Source organism: Priapulus caudatus, unplaced genomic scaffold, assembly GCF_000485595.1.
Source record: "Priapulus caudatus unplaced genomic scaffold, Priapulus_caudatus-5.0.1 Scaffold35, whole genome shotgun sequence".
Taxonomy (NCBI): Eukaryota; Metazoa; Priapulida; class Priapulimorpha; order Priapulimorphida; family Priapulidae; genus Priapulus; species Priapulus caudatus.
In genome coordinates, this window is record NW_014577096.1 from 125,062 (window position 1) to 149,516 (window position 24,455).

Genomic DNA, 24,455 nt, shown 5'->3' on the forward strand with positions numbered 1-24,455 from the left:
TGCCATGTGTGACCCCGATAATGTTGGTTTAGACACAAACATCATGTTTCTATGTTGAATATTTGCTGAAATATTAAATGATAATGGATTTGAATAGCGGCCATTTTGAAATTCAAGATGGCGGCCTCTGACCGATAATGATTTTGATTGCAATGTGTGACCCCGATAATGTTGGTTTAGACACAAACATCATGTTTCTATGTTGAATATTTGCTGAAATATTAAATGATAATGGATTTGAATGGCGGCCATTTTGAAATTCAAGATGGCGGCCTCGGACCGATAATGATTTTGATTGCAATGTGTTCCTTGACCCCGATAATGTTGGTTTAGACACCAAGATTATGTTTCTATGTTGAATATTAGCTGAAAATGAAGGATAATGAATTTGGATGGTGGCCATCTTGGAAAATGGCCGCCATTGTTGCCATGGGACAAATATGCGATGGCCCTATAGCCAAAAATTTTCCTTAGGGCATGCTCTAACAGTGTGCCAAAACTCATGCTTGTATCATAAAAATCACAATTCATTCACAAATCTGCCGGGCTAATTGTATATATTCCTATTATATGTGTTATCCTGTACTTGGGTAAACACGTACAAGGCATATATAGATAACTGACCAAAAAACCCGGTTAGAATGAGGTATTCGTTGCCCTGAGAACAGACCGTAAATGTACCGACCGTAAATTAGGTGCAACCTCCTGCTGTTTTGCATATTTAATGCGAAATTAGGTCGAATCTGGTGTGCCTCTGTAATATAAGGATGCACAATCCCCATCGCATGTATAACAGAGGACATGTTCTGCTCATAAACACATGGACTCCGTTGCATTACTGAGCTGCATGCATCCCAAGTTCTTTTAACACTTGTCAATCATCAGACGATCTGCAGAAAAATGCAGCCTATTAAATCACATCACATAGAAAAAAAGCAAAATATTTAGAAATAATGCAGTAATAGGTCCAGTGAGCTTTCGCCGCGAACTTGTTATAGCATATACAAATGCTTTAGCATGTGAGTCTCATTCCACAGTGTTTTCGCATTCAGTGTAAGATTTGCAAATGCAGAAATGAATTCCACCATTAATCGTGTTGCAAAACCCTCCAAAACACCGTTCGATCACAACAATAAAAGTTCCATCGTGTGCCGAACACCGACACGAAACGAGGTGCACAGGCCAAGATGAATGGCACCTACCTCCCACGCGACCGCGCACGCGTCAAGTCAATCCTCCGGGTCACAGCTCGCGTCCGACGTCTTGCGCTTCCACTTGGCGCAGCCACCGTAGATTCCGATGCTGTTCATGCTGCAGCCGCCGAGGCCGAACGCACCCTTGCGCGACACGGAGACAACCGTCTGCCCGCTGTAGTTTCCCGACAGCGTGCGCTGCGCACGGCGGCGGTAGTGCGCGGGGTGGTCGTGCGGATTCTCGTGCGCCTGCCGCCTTCCCGTGCCTGTGCCCGCCGCCGCAGTGTGCTGATGCTTCGCGGCGTGGTGGTGCCGGTCTGGCTGCGAGCTTCTCGCGAGGTCGTTCACCAACGCGCATACGTCACCCTGTGCTGACCTCGACGAACCGTTGCAGTTTGGGACGTGTAGCGTGTCGTCGGCAACTTGCGGCGGCCATGACGGTTCCTCAGGGACGCTTGGCGTGCCGCGGCTCTCGCGCGGCGATCGCGTTGCCCGCGGCGACTGCGTTGCCCGCGGCGACTGCGTTGCCCGCGGCGACGGGTACTTCCTCGGGTGCTGCGGCTCGTCACTGGTCGAGCGATGCGGCACGTCGCGGTGTCGCCACGGCGACGACGACTCGGCGTGCTGCTCGCTCTTGCTGCGCCTGGGCTCCGCGTGTCTCTGCCGCGTCTTCCCCCGCCGCGCCCCGTCGCCGGCGCCTCCGCGCGGCCGCGACACCGCCGCCGCCGGCGACGCGGCCGCGTCAGTCTGCACGGCGACGCAGCACAATCGCGCGCGATACTCGCGCAGCGTCTCGTCACCGCCGGTCAGCGTGTCCTTCGAGTCGTCCGACGGCGCCCTCTGGGGGCCCGCCGGCATCGTGGCGGCCACCACCGCGGGCACCGAGAGCTTGCGCGCCGGCGCCACCGGTCTCGGAGCGACATCCCTCGCGCTCTTCGGACGCTGGAGTCTCGGCGGCGGCGGCCTGCCTCCGCTTGTAAAGTGATCGTCCAGCCAGTCGGCAACGGCCGGACTGTCCGTCTCGTCGTCCTCCGAGCTGAGGGTGAAGGACACCTCCTGACGGGGCTTCGCCGCGGGAGACGTCCCGGTTGCCGTGGCGATGTCGAGGTGCGGCACGGTGAGGTTGGGCGATGTAGCCGACCGCTTGCTCACCATTGATTGGTTGCGGCGGGCGAGGAGCGGCGAGGCTGAAATAAAAGAACAAGATGATTACTTAATATGATTCGACTTGATCAGTCGGAGTGACGATGCCAACCGTTTGCTAACACCCTTTGATTCGAAGTAGTAGAGGCGAGGCCAAAACAATAGAACGTTGCCGGCGATCGGTTAACCCTCTTCTACCCGAAGGGGGGAGGGGGCACCTAACAAAGTAAAGCCGAATGAACCAGTTTCCTTCTCCATGATAAAATCATCCAATTATATTATCTCACAAGTAAACAATTTAATTCCGACAAAGTTAATTTGCAATTTAACAAATTGTATGTTCTTTGGTGTTCTGTACCATGTCGTGACAATGTACGCACCACTGCCAGCATAACAACTCAACTAATCGCGATATGTTCGTCCAATTTCATAATACTGCTCCGAAAGTACGAAAGAACCAGTTTCTTCCTCCGTGATAAAAAGCACCAACATATTGTTGCCCCCTAACGAATCTCACAGTGCATGCCACTGTACATCCTCGTAAATAGATGACATAATTTCGACGAATTGGACCGGCGATGCGACTAGTTTTTGCCCGCGTACAGTTGGTGAAGCGCGCGTCACGAACCCTCACCCTTGATGACAAGGCTGTGATCCTTCGCTCGGTTTCTCCACACGCCCGAGAGCTCGGGCGCCGTCGACTCGCGCGTGAACACGGACAACACCGTCGCCGAGCCACCGTTGACGTCGACGTTTGACGTGACGCTCTGCATGGTGAGACAGACGGAGCGCTGCAGGGGCTGGATGTACGGCTGCGGCTCGCCCGCCGCCACCGCGAACATCTGCTTCGTGTTACGCGGCTTCTTCACCTTGTCCTGTTGTTAAAAAATTTCTCCTACATAGCACTAATATTGGGGTACTATCAAAATCTGCAGCTCAAAAACTCGAAAAGTCGACTGTTCAATTCACTGCACGAGTATCAGACACATTGAAAAAATCGGTAAATATATACATCAACCATGTCAACAATACAGCATGTTACATACAGTAGAGGGATTTTGGTGGTAAATTAAATTGCAACTTGTATATAGGACACTTGCGTACACGATTTTTGCTTGATGACCATACCTCATAATTCACAATGCATTCAATTTCCTTGTCTTCTGCAAGTCCAACACCCCACTTTTCCATTACGTAGGGACTCTAAAAAAAGTTGCACAGCCATTTGATTTTGCCCTGCAAATGCTGTGGCAATGCTATAGAAAAAATCGATAGCTAGTGACTATGTAAAGTAACCTAATCTACTTATGCCTGTAAAATATATACATCTACATGATGACAGATTGCATCTTCACAGATCACATAATAAATTACATAACTGCGCTGCTACATGGGAAAATATACTTGCTAAGGTCTTAGCAATACATGTCGATATAATTTAGCAATAGTTTAGTTTAGAGTATGTTTGCAGTTCATAATATAGTTTACATGTTTTTTTGCAAAATAACCTAGTTTCCACACCACACAAATAAATATGAAAAGGGTGACTCTTCTCAAAGTTGCAGATAATCTGTGGCTGATTTACTGAAGCCTGAAGCACGTCAACGGCAGATACGGACACCTGGGTAAACAGTCGCGTGCGTACCTGAGTAGACCTGTACACGGTGTAAGGCGGGAACTTGCAGACGAACAGCACATCTTTGATGCACGATACTGCTGGTGAGAGATCACTGTCGTCTTCGTCAACGTCGAGAGACATCTTCCATTTGTGGTTCTTCACACAGAAAATTTGAGGCGAAGCAGGAAACGTAAATTGTACGGATGGGATCAAGTGTATTTTTCCACTGAAGTAGTCCTTAACTTTACTGTCTTTGCATGTAGATGAGTACAATGTGGATTTATTCTCAATGTTTTATAAAACTTATTATAAATGGGTGGCATGGCAGGGTAAAGAATGTTGCAATCTCTGAAAGCTTCTGGGGTTTACCAAGCTCTGTCGCTGTTCACCATTCCTGTATCCTAATTACATGTATTTGTCCCGTTTATCAATTAGAGTCTGCTCCATAAAAAAACTCTGATTAATAACTATCACAAGCACCACCCACAACAACAAATAATAAAATGGGTATAATAATAATAATAATAATAAATAACAAATAACACTATGGCCATATTTGTGGCTCCTCAAAACTAGCTCATTCAGAGGATAGCATTATACTACACACGTAAAATTAAGGTGGTCAAATTCATGTAGAGCCGAGTGGTATACATACTTAACACAATTTACGGAGAGTGTACGAGTAGAGAAAACCAGGTAGGGCAGCACCAGTAGTGGTTTAATGCCGTGGACACTGTCCAATTTCCAAGGCACCATGGCAAGTAAGGATAAACACGGCAGACAGCATTAGTGCCGTCGTGAAATTCAAGCCCTTACTAAAGCTTAGAGATTGATATGTGGTGGTGATACTCACATCGGGTCCCAATCCAACACGGAGGCAGCAGCTGAAGATCAATACGATGCTCTTTGCGGTAGAAGACGGGACGGACGATATTTTACGTGTCTAAAAAAATGCGCCATCTATTATAATCGCCTTCACATCAAACGCCCTGCAATCGTTTCTCACATTGCTTTTGCTAGTCACTGCCTCGCTTGGTTTGCGAATTCCCTCCGCCACTTTGTATGATGTTGAGCACAGCCGAGTCCTGTTTGTGATCTGTGGGGCCGGTCATTACCACGACAAGAAATTCCTAGTAGAATTTCTACATTATAGTTAACTCATGGGTCAGCATCAGTCCAACATATCATTATAGAGTGCAGGCTTGAATGAAGAAACATGTACTGCATTGCTATGTGTATATAACAGAGTGCATCATGCCGACGTTTGCTGAAGATTATAGTTTTTATCACAAGGCTTGGAAGTGGGTAGGTCTACTGATTAACCGATTGGTTATTAAAGTCATTTGATTTTGAGCGAGCTATCTAAACAGTGTATGATGTATCTGTACCTACGGCTGAATGATTTTGCATGTAATTAAAGAGGTTTTATGGCGATGATCCGGCAGGTTCATAATATACCCAATAGGGAACACACATAGCAAGACTGAAGAAGAGAGTGCAATATACTCACCCTCGCTAACGGAGGGAAATGTTGGAGACTCTCGTTTTGTAACCGAAGAGCACCAATTTCTTCCTGTACATACAAAGAACAGAAAAAACGCATGAACACAAATTCTGCTATCATTGGAACCCTTTAACATATGCTAATGATATCTACACTAATGGTCTTAACCACAATCAAAATAACGGCAGTTATAAGCAATGTCAAGATTTTGTATCTCTATTCCCTATCATTATATTTTCCTCTTTTCTTCTAACATTAACGATTCAATGACATATCCTTAATTTGCATATGAAATCTCTGCCTCGCACCTGGAATTCAGAGAGATGTCCCAAAGACGTGATGCCCATTCTCCTGAAATCTTCCTCGCTGAGTTTTAACAACATCTTTCCCACGATATTGTTGACTTTGAATAGTGAGCTGTACTGTCCCAGATCTCGCTGTCGCGTGGCTGTGGGATAAGAAGAAAGAACAGAGCTCCCCAGCTCAGTAAAAATATATTTATAGGATAAAATCATTATGCCCATTAGTTTCTATCTAAATTGATAGCAGTGCCAGCAAATCGGTCCTGGACAACATATCAAAGAGTGGTCATCCAAACCAGATAAGTTGACCCTGATCTATCTAAAGAAGTGCAAACATTCCTCAAGCTGGTGACATGTCACTCATGACACGTCACTGGATGTTTCAGAACTAGCAGTGAGGCTCATAGGGTCTATGTCCCCCAGGGTACTGCCGGAACGTACCTTGGGTACGGTCCGGTATACCAGAACGTACCCTGGTAACTATCTGATATGGTTAGGGTTAGGATTAGGATTAGGGCTAGGGTTAGGGTTAGAGTTAGGGTTAGGGTTAGGGTTAGGGTTAGGGAGTAGGCGACTCCTCTAAACTTGTTAGTGGAGTAGGCGATGTACGGTCCGGCATATTAGATAGTACCAGGGTACGTTCCAGCAGTACCCTGGGGGACATAGACCCTCTCAGCAGCAGTGAGCACTGATGTGCTGATTACATGACCACACGTGCCCTATAGTGAATCCCATCAAATCTGCCTGAACAGGAAGATTAATAATTCACGCAATTCCAATGATTTACTTACGCAAACCCACAAGTCTATTGATTATGGTTGATCCAACCATCAAAAACAAACATGCTCAGTGTAAATGGGCGTATCACCCCCCCACCCGCATAAAATATTTCAAGACACAAGTGGATGATCTAAACGTACCGTCCTGACAATCCAACTGATTTACCCATGATACCACGTCATCCTCTTCCCATGTGTTGACGTTAGTAGGGTCTACCTGCAATTTCAATTAATGGCAGATAAGCATAACATTCTCACCACATAATTTAATGGTATAATTGGGAGAAATGAGGCAATGCATTTATTAGCATCCGTTGCTCACTTTTCTTTTGTAGTAGTTGCTCTGGAATTCGCGTATCTTGTTCTCTCTATGATGTAGCTCTTCTTCTTTGTTCTTCAGGTTGTGTTCAACATGCTTCAATTCTTCCAGCTTCAACTCAATCTCATCTCTGTGATGCAGCAAAAGAAAGGGTAGCATGAAGTTGGTAACGACTATGAAACATTGACAATCGACTCAACACACTTTTTTAAAATCTTATCTCAACGAGTCAGATCAAGATTATAGAAAGGGATTAGCAACCATCCATTCATTACAAAAACTTATTAGAATAAGTGTGAAATTTCCTTTCTGCTAGTAAGACAGGAGCTGTCCGGTGACTTTTTTGACCTCGAGAAAAGGGCTCCGAGTGGATTCATTATCTTATAAGTATGGAAGCAAATGCATTTCATACAAGACTGTAAAATGTAAAGTTTAACGTTAACATAAAAATGGATCAATTGACAGATACGAAAGGTCATGAAATCATAAATAGTTGATCAGCTAAACACATGTCATCAGTTCAAGATGTAATGTAGCAGTAATGGTTAGACAACCCTCTCAAGAATATAACAGTCTTTGCTTACCACAAGATGGCAGCACAGTTTCTATCAAATTTCTAGCCAAAGCAAAAATTACAGCTTGTTTCTGCCAAAAAGCACTATGACAAACACACAAGTAGCACTTAAGGATATACTCTCAAGGTTTTAGGCAAAATGTTACCGATTTTTCATTTTCAACTTTATTCGATGGCTAACACTATGTGCCGCCTCTGTACATGCTCATTTCTCCATATAACGGTACATGTGAACTTCCAGAGAGCGTTTTGATTGCCCGCGTACATGTGTAGTGAGCCGCGGCTGACGTCATGATCACGTCAGAGACAAGATACAACCAGAATTTTCACGGTACTCACTAGGCTATTACCATCAGGTATCATTCAGCATCTACAGCTGTCTTCTACAGTAATAGTTGAAATTGCTGTGCACCGAAAATAGCCCTGTTCCCCTAGTTACACACCTTGCATTTAGGCATGCGTTTGTTGACATGCAGATTTGTGACGTCATGCAGTAGGCGTTTTTGGCGCGTTTCGAATCATGGTGTGTGGGAATTTCGTACAATTTATCAAGGTGCATAGAAGATTTAATCAATTTAGTGGTTGCAGTTAGTCATGGATATGTCACAGTAAGTACTAACAGTAGATATTTCAAATACGTTCAGGCAGGGCAGTTCCATTTAGGCAGTTTTTTTCATTTTTATCGGTAAACATAAAACTTAAATCCTGATGCCCATTTTTGGTACATATTGTGCTTAACATTTGGCGAAAATTTTGTATCCTCACTCTTTCTGGTAATTGAGAAATATCCAAAATAGCATTTTTACATAAAAATTCAAAATTTGTGTGGTAACATAATTTGGTGCTGGAAATGTAATGAAATTTTTTGGCTTGAGCATAGAGATATATATATATATCTCCTCTTTAAATAAAACAAGTGATTGATTCGATTCATTCATCAATAAACATTTAATCTTCATTAGAGCAATACCCGCGCAAAAGGTGGAGATTATCCTTAATAACACAGATTGATTTTCAATTCATTACATCATATAGCATCTCAAGGAGTACTGTATTCACAACTATGCATATTTTTCCTAGCCCATACTTACTTCCACTCCTTCTTATTCTCCAGGAATGAATTTGTCAATACAGCAAGAGCAGCTGAAACAAAATCATTAACTACATTACTACTAGCTCTATTATCACATTGCTTCATTGACATACACCAATCTCAAAAACCACATCTTCCTTACATACTGACATACCTAGACAATGATACAAAATTCGCATGCATAAACAAGATTTGCAGCATGCAAGTAGTGCATTTTATTTTTACTTAAGATTTACAAGTGTACTGTAGCAACTACTTGTAATTAATTGCAGATGAGCTATAGCCTCAATAACGAGATGCTGATAAAAATATAAATGAAAAAACAACACTCTTACGATCGCCTCTCATGTGATCCAAACTCAGCAAGATCTGACGGAACGTGGGTCTTTTCTGAAATTAATATTAATTATTAACTAATGATTGTATCAAAATAGTTAATTATTATAAGTTAATTAGCTATATCTGCTTACATCTAAGACACAAGTATGTTGCGTGTCAAGTGCAAATTAAGCGCAGTTAGTATGTAGATGCTACATTGATTCTAAACAAAATCATCCTTTACATCTTGATCTACAATCTAAATATAAACGTAACTATAAATAGATTAAGATGACTAACCTTTGGATCTGTTTCCCAGCACCATTTCATTAATTTTGCAAAGCTCGGTGGGCACGTAGTGGGAATCATCAACCTCTGCAATAAAAGTGATGATATTTACACCACATGAAACTTCACATACTGACAAGGTTTGCCTAAAAAGGCATGCTAGCAAAATTGACCGTGACCTCACAGACAACACTTATAATACTTGTATATTTGTATTCTTACGAAAGCATCGATTTTGGCAACTAAATATAAATTTAATTGCATTCACCCCTCCATCTTGGACGACCACCCAGAACACTCGGAAGCCCTCCAAGTTCTCAAATGGGATCTCACGCGTGAGCAATTCCCATAATACCTGAAAACGTTACCAAACACTCACATAAATATACCTGACGAATAACTGAAAAGGCTCAACGTGTCTGCAATGCTTGGAGAATTTAATAATTAACCCAATCACTACCATGATTCATAATAAAATTTCATGAACTACAATGAGCATAATTATAGTTACATGCAAACAATGATCAGTTTTTCTGTGTGCGGTGCTGTTTCTGGTAGCCATTGTAAGCGCGCTTACAATGGCTACCAAGACTTGGTATGAATTAACACACCATTCGGTTAAATTGAACAGTTGAAATAATACTTACAACACCATACGACCATGCATCACAGCCCTCAGATACTGGCAGACTCTGTATCACCTGCCAGAAAATACAGCTTGTAAAATATACATGAACATCAAATACAGTTTACATAAGAAAAGAAGCTCGTGATATCATTTTCAGTAAGAAATTACAGAGACGAACAACCGACTCTGTCACATACAAATTAACACTCTAACCACTGTGTAGCTGTAGACTGTAGTGTGTATATGTTACGTGCAATGTTCATATTCTGCTTACCTCTGGGGCCATCCAAGGTATTGTCCCAGCCCATGACATCTTGGTTGTATTCATCACAAAACGACTGGCCCCAAAATCACATATCTGCAATCAAGTTTATAAGTATAAATTTACTAGCACATATATCCTATAACCATCAGAATAAACACATGTACATAAACATATTACATCCATATATTCATGCAATAGATAATATACAAAATAACAGTTTGATTACAGACAATGCAAGAGACCACTCTTTTCATTGTAGCATTTAATGGCATTACACCTAGCTGTAGTGTAATAAAAAGTGGCCACTTGTTTGATTACGAATAACCTCTAGCCAATCAAGTCAAGCATAGCAATAATAACATTGACCAACACTCTTAGAAATTTGATAAAAGTTATCTGATTGACAAATAACAGGTAAAAATAAAGGTAATATCGATATTAGCTCAAAATAAACTGTGCCAAACGAGGTCTTTAAATACTCAATGTCATCACTGAATTCCTAAGTGACACTCATGATTAACCACTTCTGAACTTTCCAACCAGAACATCATGTTTTACTTTACTGTACACATGGTAACCTAATGAGTCTATATTGATGTGCCACACCATGATTTCCCTCCATAGCTCCTACTGCTTACCGCAACCAAATGCATCACCGGAAGAGTGCAACTAACACAACGAAAATACTTTACACGATAAAACCAGTAGCTGCAATGTTACTTTAACTCTATTAAAATTAACCTGTTTCATATGAATAATTGTGCTAACTTCCATTTCAAGCTATTATTATGGATTTAGAAATGCCTACCTTGCATTTCATATCGATGCTCAGTACAACTGAAACAGAAATCATTGTTATAGAAGTTATAGATCGTATATAGACGTTACAGGGATAGACGTAATAGTTCTGCAGTCAAAATAAGTCACAGTGAACATAAAAAGCACCCAATTTTCACAGTGATCTCCAGACACCATTGTCGGACATCATGATAGAAACAGCTGCATAACCCCCCCCCCCCGAGTTGTAGAAAACGGTCACAATAAAATAGCACACAAAGTGTGTTATGAGATATCCGGCATCGTACATTGTAAACCACAAACACACAAGCAGGAGATGTGTGAAGGTAATCAGGGCAATGCATGTAGGTTATTTATTGCACACTACCTAATTAGAAATGATTGAAATTATGAGAAATTACACTCCACTGGCAATCTGAAAAGATCATTTTTGCCATAACTTTATTGAAGGATAATTACACCTGCTCGAAAAATAAACAATTCTACTTGTATGCAATATTCCACTTTGGTACTGGCTATGTCTCCTCATACAATAAAGCACATACCATTTTTAGACTTCAGATCTCTATGGATGACTCGCACTGGTGCCTCTGTGTGGAGGTAGTTAATACCTGTGTATTCAATATAAAACCGATGTGTTCGTGTGCGATGGACAAACAAAGTGCAACCATGGTCGCAATGGTGATCCACGATTTATGGGCGAGAACGTAAACAACTGGGTTATGATACCCTAAATATATATTTCTTCCCCAACAGTTCACGACCTATGCCAACATACGTGGAAGGTTCTACGCACCAACAGAGATTCAAACACGGGACTTCCTGGCCAAGTATGTTTGCTGATAAACACACTACGTGGCTCGGAGGGGGAGGGGTGATGCTTGACACGTTTGCCGAACAGATGACTAAATAGATACCTATCATGCACCAGACAATTTAGGTGTCCAACCAAACTGGCAAACATAGCAAACGAATGTTACAACAAAAACACATGCTGAGTTAACCTGTGCTCATTAGATCAAGGACTAATATTACTAAGGGGTTGAAGTGGTTACAGACTTATGCAGTCAAGACTGTTGCAAGTTCAACCTAAGAGTAATGGCAATATCAGCATGCCTACCTAATGCAATTTCTCGAGCCCACTTGAGTATTTGCTGAAAGTCAAGAGGATGTCTGGCGAATTCATTTCCATTGTCATCTGAGCCTCGTAGATAATCATACAGGCAGCCATTCTCTGCATACTCTATGAAAAGTAAACAAAAATCAAAATGCATTTTCACATCTTATGTTTGATACTAAACCAATATATATTTTTATATTTTTATACAATCCTAATGATTATATTGCCCATGGTGCACCACAATTTTCTAACAGATTGCTCTGCATATATATCTCTGACATAGAGAATATCAACTTCAATACTGACAACAACTCGTAAACCAACATAGCTTTGAAGAATTATGTACATATGATGATTGAATCAATTAAGTCAATCATAACTCATAAATGACTAATGACAGGCTTATTAGCACATGACTACTTGTGAAAACGATTTAAGGTTTTACAAGCTTTACACCAGACTGACAAGATTCACATAAATCCGGTGGTCATATAAATACAAGTTCTTGCACATTATATGTATTTCTGCATTTGTTTACAAATCTGTACAATATATAGTGTTGAATAAATAATTAGTGATGCGTAGCTAAACACAATTTCTAGTTGATTGACTTTTTAATGCAAAAACCAATAATTTATTGTACCACCATCACTTAGGATATGATAATAAGCACAATGCATGATTTTGAATGTGCAGGATATGCTAGTTATCACAGAGGTTAGTGACCATATATACCTCTTTCACAATAATTTTACAGGTTAGTAGCAAAAAAGTCTTTTTGAACTTACCTGTTACAAGATAGTAATTGGGTTCCTTTGTCATTGCTCCTAAGAATTTCACTATATTTTTGTGACTTAGTGAGCTTAAAACATTGGCCTGTAAATGAAAATAAATATAATAGCTTCAAATTCTAGCAAGAGGAAAACAATGAAAAGACATGTATTTTTCAGTGTCATACAGTTGAGTTGCAGTAGTGCAGATAAATAAACCCAATATCTCACTTAATATTTACCATATAAACTTCTGTATCTTGTATCTAGTTTATAGTTAAATGATACCAGTGTTGCTAATATGCATTTATAAATGTCTGTGTCACGCTACATAGCTTAATAAAATATTGTAATATGACATATTGAAATGTCACCAGTTGATATGTTTCATTAAATTCTGTACTTCAATAGACAGATCTCATCCATCTGAATTCACCTCATTCTCCAGAACGAGCAGCCTTTTTGCAGCAACAATAAGATTCCTAGACTTCCATAGTGTTCTATAGACACTTCCATATGCACCACCTCCAAGTTTCTCATAGAATTCCAAATCGAGAAATGGAATCTCTATCAAACCTGTCATCTCTGCCTGTGGTTGATACAAGGAATCATTAGTAATGTAACGCTGTTAGGTAGGTTAGATAAGTTTCAATGTATTGTTTATAGATTTGTTAAAAATTGTTTGCACTTTTACACTCCTGTGTCAGCTCACGATCGAGTGTAAAGAAGGAGTTTACTCAGCTAGCTGGAGATCGCTAAGAACTGCTATTAAATTTTCACACAACTGCAATTAATATAGAATTCGTAGTGCTGAAAATCACTATATCAGTAAATGTATAGAGGGTTCTGCAATTTTTCATATTACCCACAATTCAATGCCGCCGGCCATGACGATTACAGAAACCAGCTCAGGCATGGTACAAGTACATTGAGCAGCGCACCTCTGCTCATTTTATTCGCCTATTAAGCAAATCCATCACAACGCCGCTTTCCTGCGGTGTTGTCAACTGCAGCAATCGGTATCAGAGAGAGCCACACAGCTTTTTTAGGCTGCCTAGCGTGATCAGAACACAAGGTAAAGTGACGAGAGACCAGGCGGACCACAGACGTTTGGAGCATTTTCAATAAAAAAGCAATGCTGAATAAACACAAAATGTATTTACTACCAATGTTTCTCTACTCTCTTTCGCCTTGTATTGCCGATAATTACCTGTAAATGTCGGTCAAATGCTCCTCTGCAACACACAGGTACACCGCACGCCGCTACACATTTACACTTATATACATATATCGCCAGCATCCAGTAGGCAGCTGTTTGAGTGGGGGTGGTGATTTCTCTTGCACTTGCAGCATACTCTAAATAAAATAGCACCGAGGCAACATGTGAGCAGAATTCACCAAGCCCAGCTTTACAATTACAGTGTGCTGACATGATGCCTGTCCCCTATTCTCTCATCATGACCCATGCACAGATAGAGAGATGGTATAATCAGAGACTGGGAGTGCATACCACGTGCTCGGATAACGTAGATGGGACTCTCACTGTTCACATGATAGATGTAGACTGATACACCACTAAAGCCCCGGTCACAACAGATCGCACGAAATTTTGTCGTGATGGACTCATAAAATATTTGTCAAGGCCAGATCTTGCAACACGCCCGAAATGTATTTCGAGTGGTCACAAGTGCTACGACACATCAAAGATGGTTTGGCGATGGGGACGCGACAGAAAAAAAAGATATGTCGTGGGTGTGTCGCAAGTCAGTCGTGCGTCAGTCGTGAGTTGTCGGGCATTGTCGGGGGGCTGTTTTTTACGTGAACAGGTCGTGGTTCACTCGTGGGATGCACATGCTACAGTCGTGCGACTGGTGCACAACAGTCGTAGGTCATTCGTGGGTCACTCGTGAGTCACCCGTGGGTCACTCGTGGGTCACTCGCGCGTCCGTCTCCCGACTATATAACGAGGCCCGGTCTGTTGCCTACCATTTGCTGCAGAGATTTTCCAGTGGATACATCGAAGTTCTGCCCAAATTTTTGACATTTGTCACTTCATTTAATCAAAGTTAGTATCCAGGATGCCTCTCAAGAAGAAAACTAGCAGTTGGCCCTTGGTGATGCGAGGGGCGACACTCAGCAACAGCTCGTGAAACATGCCAGACTCCATCCGCATGAACCCCACGAAGTCACCGGCAGATTCTCGCTCCAACTCTTGCAACATGATGTGAGTTAACAGGAAGTGTCGAAAAAAATGCGTTGAAGCGACCCTACTCGCCGGGAGGTCTAGTAGTAGTACTGACAAGTTGTATTTATTAGGCAGTGGCTACGGGTACGCCAGGCGTATCTTAATGTCTCGAGGCTACGGGTACGCCAGTCCATTGGCTTTCATACTTAACGAGACAAAGATGGCGGCGGTGGCGAGATTATTTCGAAATAACGCCTTGGGAAATAAATTCACGATTTGAGAGTTTAGATGAGCTAGAACCCTAACCTTAACCCTAAACCTAACCCTAACCATAACCCTAAACCTAACCCTAACCTTAACCCTAAACCTAACCCTAACCATAACCCTAAACCTAACCCTAACCCTAATCCTAACCCTAACCCTAACCCTAACGACAAAAAGGGGCTTGAACGACCGACGGCTGGCGTACCTCCAGCCACTGCGTATTTATTAACCATCATTTTATTATTGAAACGGTCCAAGTGCCTGTAGTGTGGATACGACAACTCGGATAAGCCTAGAGTCGGACCTAGGTAGATCACTAATATAATTCATAAAGAAGATTCTTCATACTCTAAAGGACTGCAACTGATATGTATATTATTACTACATTACCTATATTTAAATATTGTTCTTGTTGATGACACCATCCGTGCTCTAAGGACAGTGTGCATGTGATGTGCACAGTATACAGGCGCTGTCGTCCACGGTACGGAAAATAACAACTCTTGCTTACTCACCGGATATGCTTTTGGCTAAGAGTAATATGCTTCCGGGTCAAATGGAACTATGACCCGCACTACGCCATATAGTCTATAGACTGGTACCCACCTCTCGGCTTAGTTACTCCATAGATCATAGATATATACAACATGTGTATGTGTGTTACTGTATATGTACAGATGTACACAGATTGTACACAGATGTATATGTGTACAACATACACATATATATGTGTTGTATATATCTATGCATAGATAATATATACAACATGTGTTGTAAGTTGTAACTTGTTTATATCTATGGTTACTCGATGGATGGGTAACTAAGCCGAGAGGTGGGACCGAGTACCAGTCTATATAGTCTATAGAATATCACGATCCTCGACATCGAGCCAAATAAACTATGAGAATTAAAAAAAAAAAAAACACCTCCAGTATAGAAGTAGAACACTGAGAAAACACACGTGCAAATTAGTTGCAAATCTATGAAAATTGGTTGTTGGTTTAATCAGAGCCCTTTTGTACTTTTTGTCCGGTTTTACAACTAAATAAGTTTTTGAGTAGGCGGTGCAGATCGAGGCCAGTGCAGCGGGCAATCCAGAGGCATATGTATATAATATTATATATATATATATATATACATATATATATATATATATCAGGGGTTAATAATGACAAATAATTTGTCAATATTAACTCTTGATATAGATCCATAGGAATGATGAATAGGAAGAATAGGATGAATAGGAATGATATAGGCCTAAATAATTATGATGAAGGTGAAAATGATGAAATAATAATGCATGATCACATGTATATATATTATATATGCGCAAATAATACGTAAAAAAAGTAATTCGTACAAAAAATCATTTAGAAAATTTGAATTTGAACAAAATTTTTGTTATAATCATAGGCCTACAGTTTTAAGTACAAAAGCGCGGCTCGACTCGTTTGAAATGATTGGGGATTTATGAAGTAAATTCTTAAATTCTTAGAGTAATTATGAAAAATGTCATTCCTGTGATACAAAAATATAACACCGCAACTTGTGACATGTTTTAATTAATTTAACTGGCTATGCATGCGTGTTTTTGCTATGCTGTATTGGTTATAGCAACTATAATGCATATTCGCACACATGGCTGCCTGGAATCTAGGATGTTAGAAACCCTATACATTCTTTTCTCAGGAACTCTGTCATCTTCGTAAAACGTTGATAATTTCGGGCAAAGTCGCGTTACTTAAAAAATAACGAGATCTTCGTAGACACAACAAACATGCAGTGTCTGGTGCAAATGCATTTTGCTTACACAAAAAAATGCATAACTTCCCGCAGTCCCATTACATCAGTTTATTATATGAATTAAGCTGGATTGTAATGATGGACGTTCTGAGGTGCGTAAAATTAAATTACTCCCAGGCCTTGTCTTTATTTATGCAGTTGGCGCAAAGTCACCTCAATCCAAAAACTAATAAACTGTTCGTATAGGCGTGCTTCACCGATCTGAAATAACTCGACAAAACCCGCGAATATTCGCGAAAGGTCTATAATTATAAATAGACATGAAATGTTTCTAACAATTTTTTCCCTATTCGGCATAAAGCTTAGAAGCCCCCCCCCACTCATAAAGTCAAGGTTTCTGAACCCAAGTTCATGTGACAGACCGAATACTGCTGTTCTGCTGAATACTGCTGTTCTGCTGAATACAGCTGTCTGTATGTGGGTTTTTGACACCATGGCTTATTTCAAGTTAGTAAACAATGACTCAACACGTATTACCTTTCGTCTTATGATAATCTGATTTCACTTAGAATGTGATGACACTCTTCAATATTATCTATAGTCAAATTAATTGCTCGATTCATCGCCGCGTAAAGTTAATATCATTTGAGTTTTATTCGAGGCATTACTATATCGGCTCTTCATGCAGTTTGAGGCTCACCATCTAAAGTTGCGAAATTAAAAGAATGAAAACGGCATTATTGTGACGGCAGCGAAGCCTCTTTCTAGTCATATACAGGCGCGTATATACGGACTCGCCCGCCCACACAAACACTCACGCGCGTGCGCGCGCTCGCTCTCACACGCACAGGCACACGCACGCACGCACGCACGCACGCACGCACGCACGCACGCACGCACGCTCGCACGCACGCACACACGCACGCGCACACACAGTGACGCAAACGGGTCATGTGATGGCGGCGTGCGGAGGCGGTTCTGGGCTGGCTGCCGAGGAGGCAGGCTGAAACTGATACCGAGCCACAGTAACAGTTGACTGAGCATCTGCGGCAGCAGCACTATTTACTCACGAGTTATTTAAAGTTTCGCACGCGGCACCCGGCGGCATCAGTGTATAGCTAGCAGTCAGCCGAAGACAGAGCACGAGAGAGGGAGAGGAGAGCGGATGCATCTCGCGCCGTGCTGCTATAGCTGTATATTTTTCTCGAGTATGTCCTCGGTGACTTGAAGCCCTAGTGCGTACACGAGTTTACACTGTACCCCGGATTGGTAGATGTGTATATACGCGCCGGCGCACTGCCGTTGTGTATTTAGTTGCATATTATCTCAGCCTCCCTCTCTCTATGTTTCAGATGCCGACGCGTCTGCCATCCACATGTGTGGCGAGCTAAGAAGTCTGGTCGCAACCTACCGTGTTCTAGACGCTGGACGGGAGTTTGAACAGTTGTGCGCATTCGTTCTTGCGAGTACCGCATCCGTGGAGAATACGTGCGGAAGCAAGCAGGCGCGTATATCTATCGCGCCTACTATCAATAGGTAATCCGTGCCAGTAGAACAAGAGATGGAGAAAACAACGGCAACGATGAGTGGGACAAGCACGCCCGCGGAGGTGGACGCCGAGTATGCGTACCACATGAAACAGTTGGAGTCACTTCTGATGTGTCCGATCTGCCTCGACCGCTACCGGAACCCGAAGTTGCTGCCCTGCCAGCACACGTTCTGCTTCGAATGTCTCGAAGGATGCGAGGATATCGTGCGCCGTCAGGTGAAATGCCCGGAGTGTCGTGCCGAGCACCACATACCCTTCAAGGGCCTCGACCACTTCCCGAACAATCTGACGCTGTGCAAGTTCCTCGAGCTGCCCACAGCGATGCTGGCTCTGCCGGCGCCCGCCGATGGAGAAATGGCTGACATAATCGAGAAGTTCGCGCAGTACGGCCAGTGCGCCAACTGCGAGGAGAACGCGAGCCTCTCGAAGTGCGGACACTGCGACCGCAAGATCTGCGGCGACTGCAAGAAGGGCCACATCGACACGCTGCGGCGCGAGACGGTTCGTCTGCTCAACCAAGCGAAGCGCACGCTGCCACGACTCGTCGAGGCAATCGACTCGCTGAACCTCGACACGACGCGCCAGAAGCAGAACCTGGACAGCATCAAGCAGGAGATACAGGACCTCGTGAAGAAGCTCGCCAAGGAGCTGCAGGACCGCGGCCAGCTGCTCGTCTCGCAGGTCGAGAACGTCTCGCGCTCGGAGAACTCGATCGTACAGTCGCAGATGGGCATCCTGCAGCAGGAGAAGGACAACATTACGAATCTGGTCGCCGCCTACGAGGAGAAGGTGCGCGACCCAAAGAGCGACATCACCGATCAGGACATGGCCAACCTGAAACGCGACCTGCTCGAGAGCCTGGAGACGGTGCGACAGCTGAGCCTCGACTGCATGGACAACCACGCGCGCGTGCGCTTCGTCGCCGACGGCGAAGACCTCCACCAGCAGGTGAACAAGTTCGGCGACGTCAAGGTCGTCGGCGGACGCGTTTTCAATCAACCGCAGCAGCTGATTATCCCGCAGATAGACGTGCACCAGTCGCCGGCGAGCACGATCGCCGACACAAGCAGCTACCGCAGCACGGGCACGAGATCTACGTCGCCGTACCGGTCCAGTTACATGCGCGACAGAGAGCGCGATAGAGATAACGAGTCCACTACGACCGGTAGTCGGTACAGCTGGGCCGGCAGCAACCGCGACGATGGTGATACCGGAAGCGGAACCCGCTACGGCTCCACCCGGACCGAGGAACCAGCACCGAGCCGACGACAGACGGATTCAACCCTCTCGATAATGATGAGATACGGGCAGATGCCAAATGTTGACGATCTTAGCAGGTTACAGAACGACGGTGAGTCATCACTTATTCTCGTAATGGGAATCAGACAGATGCGCCTCGGCTTTGGCTCATGCCCGTAAAAATAGCTCATTGGCACCTCTGTACTTTGTTTTCTATTAACGAAAGTTTTGCACTTTAGAGCATTAATGTAAGAATACATTTTCCCTCATATACGTGCTAGTAAGCAAGTATACGTACTTGTTGATTGTTATTGCAGTGCTTTTTTGAATTTTGTATTAGTTGTGTACATTATGTAGCGGTGTTTGCTATTACAATATAGATTATTTCGCGCCCATATAATATACCTTTTGTTGTTTTGTATGTTAGTTTCTAGTTTTACATATTATGGTCATTGTTGCAATTATTGCTTTACCTTTCAGCGTCATCTAGGAGTACACCATCCAGGGATGATGACCGGTAAGTTACAAGCATATATTTTATGAATCTAAAATTAGTTATAAAATTATTGAAAAATCAAGCGGAGCCTTTTGCTTCTCACGCCTATATTTTTCAAAAACAATGATGATTAGATGTTATTTAATCGATGCGCCAATTTATCCGAGGCTCGATGAAGCGTGAACACCGTACAATAAGGAACCCAGTATGATACAGTGCAAGATCGTGGCTAAATTATCGCTCTTCCTATTATGAAATACTAATGCTGCCAGTCATCTACATTCATAACTTTATAATATTCTATAGCATCTATAAAATAGATAAAGGCAATATTAGATCTAGGTTGCCGCGTCACTCATGCATACGTCACTTCATGTTTTTGTTACGTGTTGCTTCTACACAGTACCTATAACCGTACACACAAAATTTCCATGCAAGGCCATAAAATTTTGGATGTCCGAAAATGCAGATATAATTTAGGCCCACCTATCAAGTAATATCAAAAGTCCATAATAGACTATGGACTATGGAAATATTCTATTATAGACTCTTGGTAATATCCATGGAGTGTGATGCACCAATTGGGCTGTTCGTAATTTACTTTGTTCGAAAGATTTTAACATTCTTCGTTACCTACTTTGTTATAATGCGCTTTGTGTGGTTGTATGTTTGTCTGCACGCGGCGCAACGCGTGATTTAACGCAGTTGGCGTTTTGGGGAAAATGTACATAATGTATTCCTTCCTTCAAAAAAGCTGTTTTTCAATGCTGTAGAAGTGCGTGGTGCGAAGTTCACGCTAAAATGTTAAAGCTATATATATATATATATATAGAGCCATAAATTCTCCACACTGTTAAGATATTTCTGTGTAGTTCCGCTGTCTTTGTTTGAGTCTGACTTACGAGTCTGTTTGTGACGTTATTATAGTCATTCGCCTTCAGTTGGATGGACGAGGAAATTAATGTTAGTTCGAGACGAATGAACCAATTCAATTAGCCGATTTTTACCAATACGCTACTGATATGGATGATAGTATATAACACACAATTAAGTTGGGTGTGTGCACGTGCAATGATTTTCTACGCTCTGACTTATTTTGCGACGGGTGTTACCAGCGTGTGCTTATTGTCTGCAGCTAACCTCCGGCATTTTCACCGTGATGTTTCGCCAAGTTGCTTTAATGCTACATTCGTCCGACGATCTACTGCTCTGATTAATCAACCGCACTTTATTGATTAATTTTCGCGTAACATGTGCATTAGACGCCACTAGCGCCTGTTTATGATATGTTATACGATATGTTTCTAAACATACGCCTAACCTATATTTATAGAACTCTAACAAGAAAATACGTCAAAAAACCGACTCGATAATAATGTAGTTTATAGAAATTTCGCCCTCTGATTCGGTATTATATTGGTTTGGTTTTTTCACATTTAAATTAACGGATCTTCTGGGCAATAGACGTCCGATGAATCAATGCATCATCCTATGAGAATGTCTGCGTTGCGAATGTGCCTAGTCATGCAGTTAAGGGCGCCGGCGAAGATGAAATGGCTTCAATAGGAGATGTTAAATAGAGACATCGTCACGTGGCTAGTAGGCAGTAGGTGTAATGCGAGCATTTTGTTCTAACCACAGGTCCTCCGCTATCTCGGGTCAGACTCAAAGGCGTGCTTCTCTAGCCAGCAATGAAGAGCAGTCGTCCACTGCTAGCAGGTGTGTGTGCGCGTGTGCGAGAGTGTACTGTCACGCACACATACACACGCACTGCCTGGTTTTCCGTCGTCGTCATCACCGACATGCCTGTCTCGTGTCTCGTTTCTCCGTTTTCCGTGTAGCTCTCTTAGTTTGTCATTGGTGTCATTGCCTCCTTAAGGTACATTACGTCCAGCGGCTACACGTCATGTGGCAAAACGCAGACACGATATCGTAATCCAGGTTTCAGGTTATCGCATCATGCCTATTACCAAGGTTACGATATCATATCTACGCAAAACGTAGAATCGCTTTAAAACCGTTAGCCATTCACGTTAAGACATATTAATCAAATTAGATGGAAAACTGGGGATGGAGAACGCGAGAATCTGAAACGAGTCGTGTTGGTGAGATGTCGGAAACCACGCAGGCGGGTGTTGTGGGGTGGCAGCTTGTAACATAGAGCTCTGTTTTTCAGCCGGTGGTGAGAATAGACTCACCTACGATCATGTATTCACCCATTTTCCCCTTAGGTAAGTTAATTGTTGATGGAAATAATAATTAGGCATTGGATCTTCAATGCCGTTTATGGAATTGCTGTTTTGGCCTGTGACTAGTTAGTTCTAGCTGTATCCATTGGACATTGCGAAGAGAATCGCTCTAGCATGGGATTATTCGAACAACTCGCTTGCTTATGTTTCTCCCGTGTGAACCAATCTACCCACATGCTTGTAGCGCTCGCGTGCAGATTTATACCGGAAACAATATGGCTGCTGCGGTAGTACACCGACTGTCCAATCAGGTCTGATCGCAAACTCCACGACAGATGGCGCCCTTGCTCTGGCTCAATTCACCACTGCCACAAGTAGATTTTCCGTTATATGTAACGCTTTTTTACCACAAGTTTTACAGTGACCAGGTTACTCGTATCCTATGTAATAAGATTTGTACTAATAAAAGTTGCAAAGATATTAAAAAACCTACCATTATTTTATGAAAAATTTGATAAAATAGTGATACGAAATAGTGCGCGTATTGTGCGCCCATTTACTACTTTCAAATAATTACGCTGTTTACTAAACTAAGTTCACGTGTTTATTTAATATTTATCATGAAATTTTCGGATGCTTGCCAATATACCTAATTCTCGAATATTGTCTTTGAGAAATTTTTGCGTATTCAGCTTAAAACTTTTAAATTTGTCCACCAACAAACATGCAAAACAGAAATTTCTGATGTTTTGTTCGGCGGCCGGGGACTTCGCGGCCGTTGGATTGCCATTCGCTGGATTTCCCCGGAGCTACACCCACTTGAAAAATAGTACTAACCTTGTGGCCAAACTCCAAGACAGATAGCGCTCATCCGACCGTTATTTCATGAAAAATTTGATAAAATATTGATACGAAATAGTACGCGGATTGTGCGCCCAATTACCTTTTTCAAATCATACGCTGTTTACGAATCTCCATTCGCTGGATTTTCCCGGAGCTCCGCCCACTTTGAAAATAGTGCTAGCATTGTGGCACAAACTGCATGCAGCGCCTCCTTCCCACACTCAGAATATACGTAGAATTGAGCCAGAGCTAGAGCGCCATCTGTCGTGGAGTTTGATTGTGACACTGGTATCCGGAGTGTATAAAGGGGCACTGCATGCAGTTTGGTCTGATCGCTGTGTACGGAGTAACGGAGTGCCCTTTTCAGACGCACCCTCGTATGTGTTCGGTCGGTGCTCTCTACCTCCATATGAAGTATTCATTGGAACACGCGTTGTGCTGTTTGTTTTTCCGAATATAAAAAAAGAGTTGCTAAGCTTCTCTATCGACCGTTCGTCGACATTGGCGCCCTGTTTGTTTATCTAATGTTAGTCAATAGTAATGTACGCGTGAAGCCCATGCCTCACCCTGTAGGACGAAAATAGAAAGTATCAAAGAAGCGTGCTGTAAAGTTCGCAGTGACAGCCTGCTGATATATAACGGCCAATATAAAATATATGTCAAGTGTTTTTTTTATCGAAAATACTCTGGCCCGGCAAGTGAATAAAAACTTGTTTTTGAACAAAGGTCTGAATTCCGTCACTCATCGCTGCGCCTGTCGTAATTTTGAATTTACAGACACAAACATCGTTTAATAATAGACCGTACAGATTTTTAATGAAGATCGTCTTCGTAGAAAGTTAATTCAGAAATCTAGGCAAAAAAATTATTGTGCCTAAAAATCAATCGATTTTGATAGTCACGACGGTTGCCTATACGCACCGATTATGCAAGTTTACTGGACGCCAATGAAAGATTAGATTATAGTGTCATTGGCCATGAAGAAATAGCACGAGGAAAAAATTAGAATTTTCAAAAGAGATGTCGTAGTAAGAGATAGTTATGGGGATGCTGGAAATAGAGTTTTGAGGTCGATAAATCTTTAAGAAGTCACGCATTGCATCGCAATGGGCTCGACGAGCCAAAGTCTAATGATATATTTTTTTAGCTGAAAGAATGGCTACCACATCCCTATGGAAGGTGTGTGTGTGTGTGTGTGTGTGTGTGTGTGTGTGTGTGTGTGTGTGTGTGTGTGT

At 42.5% G+C, this 24,455-nt stretch overlaps 2 protein-coding genes across 2 annotated transcripts in view; one reads left to right on the forward strand and one right to left on the reverse strand.

The window, feature by feature from the left end:
• Positions 1-556: 556 nt before the first annotated feature.
• Positions 557-13,955, reverse strand: LOC106817623 (mitogen-activated protein kinase kinase kinase MLT-like). The gene is made up of 22 exons (XM_014822306.1): positions 13,923-13,955; positions 13,149-13,301; positions 12,731-12,818; positions 11,943-12,065; positions 11,368-11,433; positions 10,833-10,861; positions 10,034-10,117; positions 9,779-9,832; positions 9,400-9,486; positions 9,144-9,218; positions 8,861-8,915; positions 8,524-8,575; positions 6,862-6,988; positions 6,681-6,756; positions 5,767-5,906; positions 5,465-5,527; positions 4,808-4,897; positions 3,982-4,110; positions 3,465-3,539; positions 2,971-3,211; positions 1,203-2,380; positions 557-890 (listed from the first exon to the last, which is right to left on the reverse strand). The coding sequence occupies exons 2-21, from the start codon at positions 13,293-13,295 to the stop codon at positions 1,230-1,232; spliced, it is 2,952 nt and encodes a 983-aa protein (XP_014677792.1). The 5' UTR covers positions 13,296-13,301; positions 13,923-13,955; the 3' UTR covers positions 557-890; positions 1,203-1,229.
• A 3,959-nt stretch (positions 13,956-17,914) lies between these two features.
• LOC106817632 (RING finger protein nhl-1-like) overlaps positions 17,915-24,455 on the forward strand; it is a 24,872-nt gene continuing 18,331 nt past the window's right edge. The window contains exons 1-5 of the mRNA XM_014822317.1: positions 17,915-18,112; positions 18,257-19,804; positions 20,173-20,209; positions 21,830-21,907; positions 22,365-22,370. Of these exons, the coding sequence (XP_014677803.1) occupies positions 18,466-19,804; positions 20,173-20,209; positions 21,830-21,907; positions 22,365-22,370 (1,460 nt within the window). The 5' untranslated portion in view covers positions 17,915-18,112; positions 18,257-18,465. The remainder of the gene's footprint in view (positions 18,113-18,256; positions 19,805-20,172; positions 20,210-21,829; positions 21,908-22,364; positions 22,371-24,455) is intronic.